Source organism: Alexandromys fortis, unplaced genomic scaffold (assembly GCF_014885135.2).
Source record: "Alexandromys fortis isolate MF-2015 unplaced genomic scaffold, M_Fortis_MF-2015_v1.1 scaffold_13, whole genome shotgun sequence".
NCBI classification, from domain to species: Eukaryota; Metazoa; Chordata; class Mammalia; order Rodentia; family Cricetidae; genus Alexandromys; species Alexandromys fortis.
In genome coordinates, this window is record NW_026067908.1 from 13,985,388 (window position 1) to 13,998,817 (window position 13,430).

At 41.1% G+C, this 13,430-nt stretch overlaps 1 protein-coding gene across 8 annotated transcripts in view; it reads right to left on the reverse strand.

Annotated features, from left to right (window-relative positions):
- Nucleotides 1–13,430, reverse strand: part of Nfia (nuclear factor I A) — a 342,338-nt gene that overhangs the window by 151,727 nt on the left and 177,181 nt on the right. For 6 of the 8 annotated variants that reach the window (XM_050136417.1, XM_050136415.1, XM_050136414.1 and 3 more), the window contains one exon: nucleotides 5,228–5,293. The exons of the other annotated variants lie outside the window; for them this stretch is intronic. In XM_050136417.1, coding sequence (XP_049992374.1) covers nucleotides 5,228–5,293 — 66 coding nt within the window. The remainder of the gene's footprint in view (nucleotides 1–5,227; nucleotides 5,294–13,430) is intronic. 8 annotated transcript variants of the gene reach the window in all.

Consider the following 13,430-nt stretch of genomic DNA (forward strand, 5'->3'; position numbering starts at 1 on the left):
ATCATTACTGTTATTGCCGCTATTTCGGTGGTCACTCTACTGTGTCTGTCCCTGAAGAGTTCCCTGAAGAACACTGCAGAGAATAATTGTTGCTAGGTAATTGTCAAAGAAAGTCATGCAAATTATGAAATATCGATGGGCTGTCTTTACAAGTCAATGGTGCCAGACTGCTCCTGCTTTGCCAAAGAAATGCAAGTTGTAGGGGTGTGTGGCCTTCACAGCTCTTGAAATGACCTAAAAATGGCACATTCATCAAAACCAGCCTCTAATGTAAGAAGTCCACCCAGCGGTCACAATTTATTCAGCTTGAAATAATTGACTTTTCTGCCTTTTCAGTGTTATGAACACTGTGATTTAATAACACAGCACAGTCTTATATTTGTGGATGAAGCAGAGAAAAGAAAATACTAAGTTGACTTTTTAAAAGAACATTTACCAGAGTTAAACAGGTTCATCCAAAAGAGAAAAAGGAATTTATAGTTTATTTATCTTGCTCCCAACTTACAAAGTGCATCCTGCATAAAATTCTTAAGCTAGGAAGGAAGTATCCTTGCAACTTGTTTGGAGAAATATTAAGATATTCAAAATGTACGCACGAATGAGTGAGAATGATAACTAATAAAACAGTAACAACTATGGCGAAGATCAGCTGATTCTTTGTTCGTCTAGTAACATTTAACAGTGATATTGAGCTTAACAATTTAAGACGGTACTGGAATAAATAAAATTAATCAACATAAAAGCCAGAGTCAAAAAAAAAAAAAAACAAATGAAAAACAGCCAGAGTCAATATTGTTGTCGGCAGGTAGAACTTCATAATCTCAAAATCTGGGACAGTGTCATGATTAATGGCTTCCTCACTTGCACACGCCCATCTGAGGCTGGATGCGGCAGCATGGTGTAGCTGCTGGACAGGAACAAGCATCACTAAACTCAAAGACAGTGACCCCAATACTTACATGGATTCTCACTATCAAAACAACAACAACAACAACAACAACAACAACAAACCATTTATAGCACTAAGGCAAGGTGAATGAGACACGTAGCTCCTCTCTTCCTGGCAGTGGAATTTTGCACCTCTCCTTTTTACTTCTGGGTGCTTCTCTGTTACTGGTAGGACCCAGTGGGGGATGCTGTGTCTGAGGATTGCCTGTGCTGACTTGACTCTTATTCTTTGCAGCCTAACTGAATAGGGCCTTGATTAGGCAGAAATGGTATCTCTCATAAGCTTTGCCCTCATCAGTGATGGACTTGATGCATTGGAGCAGCAAACTTCATCTACACTGCATTTTCTACAGCGACCAAAGATACCCAATGCCAACCTCACATGGTTTGGGGGAGCTAAGCTTGACCCACTCGCTCTAGCTTTGGCTCTAGCAACCACTGGTAAATCCTAGACAATTATGCCTAAGTGTCATTTCCCACACACAAATTAGATACTCAACTTCTCCAGAGAATATCCTCCTCCCTAAAACCTTTATGATAACTAAACAGTGAAGAAATAGATATAATAACAGATGGGTAATGACAACACCTTTATCAACATACTAATTTTACTTATTAAGCAAATAAATACCCTTATCCTGTATGTTTAAGGTGAAAAGTTAGGTTATGTGCAAGATCGTTTTTAAATGAATAAGTCAAGAATTCTACCTTAGTCAGTTTACAAGCTTTTATTGGTTTGCTTGCTTTTTGGGGGGGGGGGGTTGTGTTATTTTCTTTAATTTTGGTCTGCTGTTGCTTTCTTTTCTTTATTCTTTTAATTATAATTCTGGGATTGATCAAGGGGCCTCATCTACACTAGGCAAGTGATCTACCACTGATTTATACTCCCAACACAATTAACACCATTTTTCAGGTTCTACTTGTTTTATGCCAGGGGGTGGTGGTGGTGGTGGGGAAACTTAGCTAATATCAAAGAAATTTAAGCAGAGTCCCTTCTTTCTAGAACACCTTCTAGAACGCACAGCCCCTGAGGTCCCAGTAACTCTGAACCTCCTCTTCCATTCACTAGTCCTTATGCTCACGGGAAAGAAACAGAACGAGGACAGAGCTAATCAGCAAAGTAGATGTACACTCTAGGACTTAAGGAACTTCCTGCCAAACGTCTTAGAGACCATCTACAGAGAACGGCCCTGCAGTTCCGGGTTATTTCTGACCACATTCCTTCTGCCCCAGGACCCCAGCTTGGGAACCTAGAATAGTGTCTGGTGTTCATGGCAAGCCTTACGTGAAGAACCTTTGGACTCTCCCTGTGAATGAGGCATTATACTGTCCCTACCCATGCTCTCAGTTCAATATTCATGGAGTAGGTTCCTTTCAGTATTTCTAGTATGCCTACAAGAAAATTAAGTTTACAGAAGCAGCTCATTTACTCACCCAGCTACTATTTAATTTGAACACAGGTCTGTCTGGCTCCAGAGGCAGTTTTGCCCATTAGATTATATCAATTTTGAGTTTCGGAAATGTTGGTATTTTATTTCTGGGCTCCAGATAATTCCTTAAAAATTTTTCCATCGGCTGCTCTAATTGTACAGAGATTTGTGTTTTCTCACAGTCGAGTCTTAAGGGAAGAGGAGTAAAGAAAGCACAGTTCTACAGAACCCAGCAGCCTGGCTGCAGCGGGTGACGGCAGCTGTATCCACTTTAGGTAGAGTTGTATGGCCTCGCTGATGGCTGGAGAGGAAGCAGCAAGTTACCATTTGGCCATTCAGTCTCTCCAGTTTACTCGGGAAACAGCCTTTGCTTCCCATTACCTTCATCAAGAGCGATGGGAAAAAGATTGTTTTCCGTGTGTGTGTGTGTGTGTGTGTGTGTGTGTGTGTGTGTGTGAAAGGAACAGTGCATTCTCACTTCATCCAAAGAACGGTTTTTTTGTCACGCCATCACACAGCAAGATTCCAAAACGTCACAGAGCTCAGCTGGTACACCTAGGAGAGCTTTTCCTTTCAAAATGAAACCAGATACCATTCAGAAACTCATTGTTCACTCTCATAGTCTGGGGCAATGTTGAAGGACTTAACAGTCAATCAAGGCAGCACTGAGAACAGGCTACCTAGTGCGTGCAAATGCCTTGCCCTAAGATCTTCATTTACTCCCTTTGTGATTCTGTGTCTTTAACAAAGAAAATGTGGTATTTTTCTTCCAGTAAGGTCACCTGAGACTGACAAAGGGCAGATGGAAGAAAGGAGTGGGCTGACCTTTCCCAGCAGAGAGGTCTACGACACAAGGGCTTCTTCTTTAACGAAAATACACCGGAGCTTGGAAGGTGCACAGTTTTTACGTTATCTCTTGGATACAAACTCTTCCTCTCTTTGAACTCACACTCACGGATGCTTGAGGTAGCACCAAGTTATCCCGGTTAAAAGTGGACTTGGCCAGTAACACCATGCCTTTGGCCAAAACCCTGGGTGAGTCATGGGATGATTTTTGGCCGGGAAATGCACAATATCGGTATTGCAGGCAGCTCCAGAGAGGTATGCCAGGCCTCTCCCGGCTCAGTTTATATTTGCATGTGAACAGCTTGCTGGCCATTTTTTGAAGGCAGATGCATTGCAGACCTGCTGGAGGGGTATCCAGACCTAAATATGTGAGCTACACACCCTACAGCTTATCAGTTTGTAGGATAAAAATAAAGTCATCTCTGGACACATCTTCAGGAAGATGAGCACAAATGTATTTTATGAAAAATGGGACATTTAAGGCATCACCAGCCAGGGCAAAAATAAAGAAACTAGTCTATAAATATTGCTGCATAGGTTGCCAACAAAAGATAAAATGCAGCTGTTTGACACTCAAAAAAAAAAAACTCTTCAGAGGTCTCTCCTTTTTTATTTTATTTATTTAGTAATTTTTTTTAACTGTGTCTTGGCAGGGGCAGGAAGGGGAACCTTTGATAAAGAAAAATTCACCAAAATACCAGAGTGAGGCTAGGGAATCATCAGTTCACATTTAAGGTTGCAGTGGAGAATTGTAACAGAGTTTCCAGGATGGACAAAATAGACAGGGTTCTGAGCAATTAGTGACTGGATTTCTAATGTTAAGGTGAGCCCTCCATCACAGCATACCAAATCGTTCAGTTTGCCTATCCTTTCCGGATAATCAACTGGAGATCAAAATGGGAAAAATGAAGAAGAGAAGAAGGAAGAGGAGAAGAGTTCTTATTCAGGAAGCGGAGGTGAAAAGCAAAGAATGATAGCATTATATGGGGAAGGAAAATGGAAGAAAAGTCCTGAACCATTATTAGCATCTTTATCTTTTTAATATAATGTCACTGAAAAGACTTCAGTGAGTATGTTAAGTATACTACCTTACTTAATTTTCACTAGGGTGATACTATCTTATTCTGGATAAATAAATGAATACCGTGAGAGGTTAAGTCATCACTTTAATATTACAGACATTAGTCTCACATTTGAGGAATTTAAAAGGTACCTATATATTGATCTATGATAGACTGCTAGTGTATAGCTCCTGTTTTATTAAATGAGTAGTTATGTTCAATCCAACATTCCAATATATGACTATGTTTCTCGTTCTTGCAGTGTGTATCACAAAGTCTGAACAATTCACACGATATTATTATATGTAAAGTGTGCTTTCTAACTTAGGAAGGTCTCTGCAGCATAACTTCACGCGGACTCTGAGATGAGGCTCAGCGGCAGAGGACCTGCCTAGCATGCAGGGACTACGGGTTCAAGCCCCAGCCCTGACAGCGGGGGAAGAGAGACGTGAAGGACAGTGAGTGATAAGATTGCTCTGCTTACACAACTGAGGGATTTCATGGTCTCTTGCTATTTTATTTTAGACAACTTAAAGCGAAAAATCTTTCAAAGATATGACGCTTTCTTAAGGCCATTTGCAAAGGGCTAAGACCTAAATTATCCTGAAGACTAATTGTCCTTCCATGATCTTCAATAAACACCTTTGGACACTTCTCATTTTGAAGAGAACTGTTACAAAATGTCCTGAGAAGTCCATGGTACTTCTTACACGCTGTCCTAGAAAGTGCCTTGGCAAATCCAGCCCTCCTCACATTTGTCTAGAAAATTCAATATCCTAGTGAGGAGACTTGCAGAAAAGACTGGGGTCGGGGACGAGGCTGCTGGGATGCCCCTTGAGTTTTCTCTTTGAATCCTCAGCGTTCTTGCTGTGAGGGCTCCTAGGGCAGCTGCTGGCTCCTGGGGACTCTGATACAGCAGCCAGAGTCCCATGCTAAACTTACCATTTTCTGGCTGGTCCTTAATGTCAGCGTCACTTGGATGGCTGGGACTTTCAGATTGACTTGAATCTGAAAAACATAAAAAATACAGCCAAAATTACAGGATCTGTGAGAGAAAGTGGATCAGAGGTGCCAGACTTTCTCAAAAGGTTCGGCCTAGAACCCAAGAGTGAGGATGTCAGGAAAATGACGTGATGAATGAAAAGACGGTAAAGGGAAAGCGGGAGGGGGCAGGTGCATGAGCCTTTAGCGCAAACACCCAGTTTGCCGATGCGTCCTGTAGTTCCTCTGTGCTAGATCAGTAACTGAAGCTCTTCAGAACCATTCTCTAAAGGAAAGGTGGTCCCCAACTCACTTCCTCATTACTTATATACTGGCATCTGGTAATGGCTTCATCCTCCATCACACACCTCTGAAGCTTGATTCTGACCATAATAAAGGGCATATTTTTAAAGCTGGTCCTGAAAAGCTCAGACAGCAGCACAGACTACAGACTCGAGCCACTCAATCCCAAAGTTCTAGCTCATGTGCTAAAGTAACCAGTGCCTAGACAAGGCTTCCTGAGGCTCAAGCTTCCCCGCAGCACAAATGCTTTCCTGCGGTGGTAGGTATCAACCTGGGAACTTCAGAAGGGTTTGTTAATAAAGGCAGGATCTGCTAAACCTTTGCAAAATTTAATTATTTCTTCTTTTAAAAAATCATAATTTTTGAACTTAAAGTTTTTTTCCATTAAGTTAACTTCTAAGTAAGATAGCTTAAAATAACTTTTTTTTTTTTCCAGAATGAGACAAAATGAACTTTCAAAAGAACTCCACAGAATTAGAAGCAAGTGTAGTTAGTGATATGTTTTGGAGAAAAGGAAGAAACCGAGGTGCACATCTCAAAGGGAATAAAGCATTTTCAGACATGTAGGCCAACAGACACAAATAATTATTTGAAGTAAATATATTAAAAACCTCTATATCTGAAGAAAAGACGGATTCTAACTTGCCACAGCTTTACAATCAGTTATTTTTAATCTGACTGTGATTCAGCAAGAAGCCAATACTCAATCAAGAGTTACAGCATGTAACCATGGCCAAACCGGAGGTGTCGTGACATTGGGACCTAGCCACAGCATCCCTTCTCTTTCCTGGATGTGGGACTCCTAGGGACTTTTCACCTAGAAATGCTAACCTGTGGTGTTGAAGGGTTCCCCACTTTCAGATAGTAAGTATCTTCATTGTAAGAGAGCGCCAGAAGGGCTATGTCTACTTTAGGATTCTCAGACAATACTAACCTGGTAAATACAACAAAAAATTCTGTTGGGTCCAAAAATGAAAAGAAGAGAAGTGATAAAAAGGTTTATTTAAAAAACTTAAATCTAGCTTGAGCTTTTATATATCATAACAATTGCCATTTGTCATTTGTTACAATAGACAAAACCAGAAATCATAATGTATCAAAAGCCAGTAGAGGAAGTCTTTCAGAGTAAACTGCAAAGGCAGATGTCAAGCTGGTCCCTAAAGTTGGAAATTCAAGTAAACTTATGGTGAGACCACATTTGAAATCCTCATGACAGAAACTAGTATTATAATAGACAATGTAAAAGATAGCTAATTACTCTTTTCTTTTTCTAAGATCCTATAATTTTTTTCATTAAAAATTAAAAACTATTCAAATGTGTTTCAAATGAGTCATACCATCATCACTATTATTTTAGAAAAATCTCAAACCATCAATTACATAAAATTAAAGCAAAGTATCTAAATTTATTTTAGGGAAATTCCTTTTGATCATACACAAAACAAACAGATGAAATTTCACCAAACATGGCATTTTCATTAAAATCATACAAACAAATATAATTCCCTTCTTGATAGCGTAGCTAAAGTTGTGCTTGTAGCTGTGATATCTTCATAACTAAAAGATTCTCCACAAATCAGTGGAAAACATCTTTTCTGTCAATTAATTTAGATGCACAATAGACAAAGGGATTAAACTATTTATATTAAAGAAAATAGGGATAATGAGCCCCAAACTTTTTTAATCTGATAGTAAATATCTTTATGTTCACTTTTTGTTTAAAACATGTGTTCCCTCACCCCACCTTTAGAGAAACAGTAAACATGAGGAATACAAACTGAATAGGAGGTATGTTCGAAGCTAGTTTAAAATTCCAAACCACAGAAAAGCAAGCAGACAAGCGTCTAAGTTGGGCACGGAAATGCGCAGGCTCCCTTTACAAAGGTCCAGCACTGCCCTGAATACTGAGACGCAAACACGGGAAGAAGCGGCTAGCCAAACTGGGATGGAGCGTGAATTCTCAGTTTTATTCAAAACCCAGAGAACGTACCACCCGAGGCTGTCAAGCTAAACTATTCTATACCAGGAAGGCTCAAGCAGAGCCAAGGCTCCACATGAAAACCCAAGTGCCCTAAATCTTTCGATAATTATTCTCTACCCGTCCTAGTGCCGTTCCACGAGGAGGAGACACAGCCCCTTTCTTCAGCGTAAAAGGTCACAGATGCTGTTAAGTACAGAGCCAACCTTAGGACCAGAATTACAAATTAATTTCTACCCACATACAACAGATACAAATGAAAGACCTCTTAAGCATTTGCGCCGAAATAATACCAAAATACTTATTTTACCTTTCTCTTTTATATACTTTTTAGAGAAGTGAGGCCAGACTTTATGTCTTTCTGTTTGGGGCACTTATTGTGTGGTGGCTTGATTTCTGATGACTTGAAATAGTTAGAACCCCTCAAAACAAATTCACTTGCACAGAGTGGGATGGTTCGTTCACACAGGGAGCCCCCCAATCCTCATGCACGAGATCGATGACTTTCCTTAACGGTTCCTTGGTTAAAAGCCAAAGGATTTGCATTTTACAATGAGTACTACTTACATTTTACAAAGAATATTACTGAAAGGGTATCTAAGTGATGGTGCTGGAACACTGTTGCAGGAGAGTAGGAGTTACCTATTTCTCTCCATAGCTGCGGATCTGTCTGGTTTTGTTGTTTGTTTAATGAACCTTAAACATCAATCTAACCTTGAAAAGTGATACTACCTTTGGTTTTAAACAATTTATGAGCATACATTTAAGACTATAATAGACAGGGTCTGCATATTGAAAGCTAGGCTAAGCCCTCTTAAGTGAACTGGTAGCCATCTTTCTGTGGGTTTTTATGGCTTCTATAGCTATATTGCTGCAGTACTCAAAGGTAGTCCACTATCAATATAATTGGCAGAGAAAGAATAAAATAAGTCCTAATGTCGACATATTGATCTCTGCTCCTATGACTTGTCTTGAGTTTGTAACTTATATCCATATCCAGTCCCTGCAAACTTAAGTCCCATCCCTTAGCGGAATGCAAAGGAAGACAAAAACGTTTCTGTGTAAAGTGAAGAGGGAAGAATGTAGGTGTCACGTCCCTATATTTTATATTAATTAAGCTTCTTGAAAAGGTGGCATATTGTCAGGCTTCCCTGTCCTTGACCTAGAATTAATCCCTGTCCCTCTGATCCGTCTTTCACTGTGCACACATCTCTCTTGGTACAGCTGATGGAAACTGTGTGGTGGAGACTCAAGCTCCTGCCGAGAGTCACTTCCTCTCTTGTCTCCAGGCCCTTTGATGGGCTGCCTGGCCCAGGGCACAGAGTTCAGTGACTGCTCAAGGTATGAACTCCCAGCTCTTATTCAGGTCCTTAAGACTGGCATGTTCCTGAAAAGTATATGGTCACCCATAAAGGGAGTGGGACTTAGAAACTGAAAACAAAAGGAAGGAAAGTCATTGTCTCTCCTGTGTATCCCCCTTTCTGGGGGCTGGTAAGGGGAGGCGAGGCACGCCCCTCTGACATGGGGTTCTCTGGAAACTGCATAATGGAAGTAGGCTGGAGCAAGCACCTTGGTGACCTGTCCGCACAGAACACAGGCTGAGCTGGGGACACCGACCAACACCCAGAAGGCCCTAAGTGTACACAGGCTATATAAAAGCTCACCACTGGCAAGATGTCCAAGGGGGAAAAGCCGTGTGTTCTCCAATGGCCGCAGAGTACCTTGCAGGCCTTCAGATTGCAACCGAGAACTAAGCACAGCAGAGCAGGCCTCCCTTCCCTAAGTGTCCCAGCAGAATTCCCACTCAGCCAGGGCAACATTCACACAAGCCTATTAACCATGAGAGCACAAATCTTGGTCTCTAGGAAAACAATTCAGTCTAAGTTTCATGCTATCAACACACACAGTGATTTGCCTAAGGCTGAGCCTGCAAAGCTTTTGCTAGAATTTGTTCTCTAGTTCTTAATCTCCCAAACTGAAAGACAGTAAGAAGACACTAGAAGACATCCACACACACACACACACACACACACACACACACACACACACACACAAACATGAGCCAGTCCAGTGGAAGAAGGTAAAATTTTTGTACCAAAGAATCAGTTCTCTATCACCTAAATAAAAGAGACTCAATGAGAAGAATGGATACCGTCCTGAAAATAAGTGAAGGGCTGAGGGAATTCCAGGGTGAAAGAAAGGAGGCGTGAGCTTGCTTGGACTGTAATCAACAAAAGCTTTCTGCAATTGTAGCCAATAACAACTTTAGAACTTAGGGAAGTTTCTGTTTTTATGGTGTGAGAAGGTGAGTCCTTTGTAATAGAGTCAGGTTAAATAATTCACCTTCTATATCTGCATAGTTAGAATAGGAAAAATACCTGTCTCTAACAGCAAAAGGTCAAAATCACTGTGCTTTGATCTATTCCCACATACGTACAGTAAGAGAAGCTAGAAGATGAAATCGTTATGACAGTCACAATTTGCTTATTGGGTCTCACAGTTGCTGGTATTAAAGAAATCATTGTTGAACACTATATTTAGAAACAGTGTCAGAGTCAGGCAGTGGTGGTGCACGCCTTTAATTCCAGCACACTTGGGAGGCAGAGGCAGGTGGATCTCAGTGAGTTTGAGGCGAACCTGGGCTACAGAGAAAGCACCAGGACAGGCTTCAAAGCTGCACAGATAAACTCTGTCTTGGAAAACCAGAGAGAGACAGAGACAAGGACAGAGACATAGACAGAGACAGAGGAGAAATGTCCCTCAACTGAAGAATGGATAAAGAAAGTGTGGTACAATTACACGATGGAGCCTTACACAGCAGAAAAGAATACTGACATCTTGAAGTTTGCAGGCAATGGGCAGATCTAGAAAACATCATATTGAATGAGATAACCAGACCCATAAAGACATATATAGTCTATACTCACTCATAAGTGGCTTTTAGACGTAAAGCAAAGAAAAAAACAGCCTACAGTTCACAATCCCAGCGAACCAAGACAACAATGAGGACCCTAAGAGAGGCATACATGGATCTAATCTATGGGAAGTAGAAAAAGACAAGATCTCATGAGTAAATTGGGAGTATGGGGATCATGAGAGAGGGTTGAAGGGGAGCAGAGAGGTAAGGAGGTGAGTAGAGAAAAAATATATAGCTCAATAAAAACAATACAAAAGGAAATAGTCTGTGTTTTTTTTTTAAAATAGGATTAAGATTTTAAAAACAAAAGAACTATTTGTGAAAGCGTACATGAGAATATAAAGTGTGGCTGCCCGGGTCATGCAGAGACACTCACGGCTTAGAGGGAAGCATCGAAGAATGCCACACAGTCAGCTAAGCAGAATGGTCTGGGGAAGGATGAACAATTTTGTAACATTATCACTAAGTCTGAACCACAGAAAACACAGAAAAATGACTAGCACTCCTAGAGAATGCACAGAATCCTTCATGCACAACAAATAACCAAACCGATATTTCAGGTCAATTCATGTACACAACCGTGACTCACCTAATGAAAAATTAACGTGCAATGACCTAGTTCTTAAAATAGATAAATGGCGGGGTAAATCATGGCATGTACATCTTCTTAAGTATTAGAATGGAAACACTTCACGATTCTTTGAATAGGAAGTATTATCTTTACACGAAGACACAGAATCTGGTCTCTATAATTTTTCCTAGTGGGCCAGAACGATGTGTTTTGTGCTAAGTGAAGTGATTACACAATGGGGAGGTGAGGCGGGGAGAGCCCGCTCCAGAAGGGCCTGGCTAGTTTGCACATGTTGTAGTCGATGGAGAGAGAGCAAAGGCTGTGTTTGTGCAGCAACTACTTGGAAGGGGTCCACCAGACCACCCCGGGGCTGCCAGCTGCTCTGGAGATCCGCTCTTGAGCCACACCCGTGACTGGCATTTTCAAAGACCATATGAGACTGCTGTGTAATCTGGCTTATTTTCTTCCCCCGAACTTCTTTTTGTGATAGTTTTCTGAATAAGAAACTTGTGAAGCATTAACTTTACAGGAATTAGACTCTGGGCATTAATGCTGGTATTGGAAGCCCATCTGTTGAGCCAGGGTTGTGTGTGATGACGTGGCTGTTGAGGGTGAGCAGTGCGTAACTATCTCATCACTTACTCTCAAGGTGCTAAATTCCATGTGCCTGCGGAGGCTGGGGAATGATGCAGTTTTAACATGTTGAGAAAAAATTAAATGGAGTAACTCCTGTGAACTGACAGGGTGAGTCATGTCTTAGCTTTAAAAGCCATGAATTCATTCACTCTAGAAGCAATAACAATAAAACTCACTAAGGTGTCAGTCTTCATAACAGGTGGGCTTCAAGGAATCTTTCCCTGTGATGCTGTAAGTAAAATCAGTGATAGGAAGCTAGTGATCAGAAAAGACAGAAGGAATTTCTCAAATCTCCCTTGAAAAGGATTTATTCCTAAAAATCACTATAATATTTACCCAAATACTTGAATCATATTTTTCCTACGAGAGGAGCATACTGACATGCAATGGTGACCTGTGATTTAATTCAGAATTCCCATCACTGAGTCAACTTGGCCATCCACCCCTCCCAAGTAAACAAAGGTCTATATAAAAAGTGTCATTATAAAACTATCTCAAATCAGAATTGTAATCAACTCCGCCTGTTGCTCATTGTATAGTATGTTCGCAAAGTTGTCTATATACTTGAAAACAAAGCAAACTATCATCTCTGTTCTCTAAAGCAGAAAGGGTTCCCATGTACAACCATGTCCTAAAAGTAAACCCATCCAGTGAGTGCTGTGCACAGCCAAATTAAAATCTTATGTGTCATTATTCATACATGTAATGTTTGTGAACCATCTTAGGACCAAAGAACTCTCTGCAGAGGGCATGCTGTTCACGTTTGGGAGCAAGACAGTTCTTGCATTTGTACTTCACTATTGAAGAGAGGATCTTAAAACCATCTCAGCTACATAATTTCCTGTATCTTAAATTCCTCATCTATAAAACAGGTACATTACTAATCATCTAACTCAATAGGACTGTGGCATAGATTAAGCAATATAGCACACTTTCCCCCCCACACACATACAACTTTTTTTTTCTTTTGAAATTTATAGATCACAAGCAACAACGTGTTTCGGCCATCTAGGTCTTCTCATTCAAGCAACTTTTTCACTTTTAAAAAGTCAACCCCAGTCTCTTTTCCATCTTCCTCTCAGAGAGACAGCTTCGGTCTCTCCTCTCTCTCTCTCTCTCTCTCTCTCTCTCTCTCTCTCTCTCTCTCTCTCTCTCCTCTTCTTCCCTCTTCCCTTCCATACTTCCATAACCCACTTAATAAATATCCAGCCTCACTCTGAAAAAAAAAAGTCAACCCCAACTTACACATGATGTGGTTCTGGTATAACAGCGTTATAAACCTGGTCCTAAAGAAAGTGTCTCAAACTCCCCCCTGGTGGGAGTTGTCCTCAATGATGGAAGTGTCAGGCTCACGTGGGCACTTACTCCAGACACACTCTTGTGTGCAAAGTCTGTAAGTAGTCACTGTGTTAGCTGTAGAAGTCTGTGTAACAAGATGCAAGCAAATGACTTCCCATGAGCCTTTGCAGCAAACTATACCAAGGGAGAGACATCTTTATTACCTTACCAGCCAGAAGTTTCCTCAAAAGTCAAGAACCCTGAGCTAGATCATGTTAATGAGTTTCAGGGGCTCGGCAATGCACTCCCAGCCTGTGGCCTTTGTATTCTGAGCCAACCTGGTGCGGCAATTCTGTCTGTCAGACGGTGAGGTCTGGGTGCTCAGGCCATGTGAAGACCAGTGGAATCCATCAGCCCATGGAAGAATCTGTCAGTGGCGAAACCCCAAACCTCTGCATTGTGAGAAGGCCCGCCAATGGAG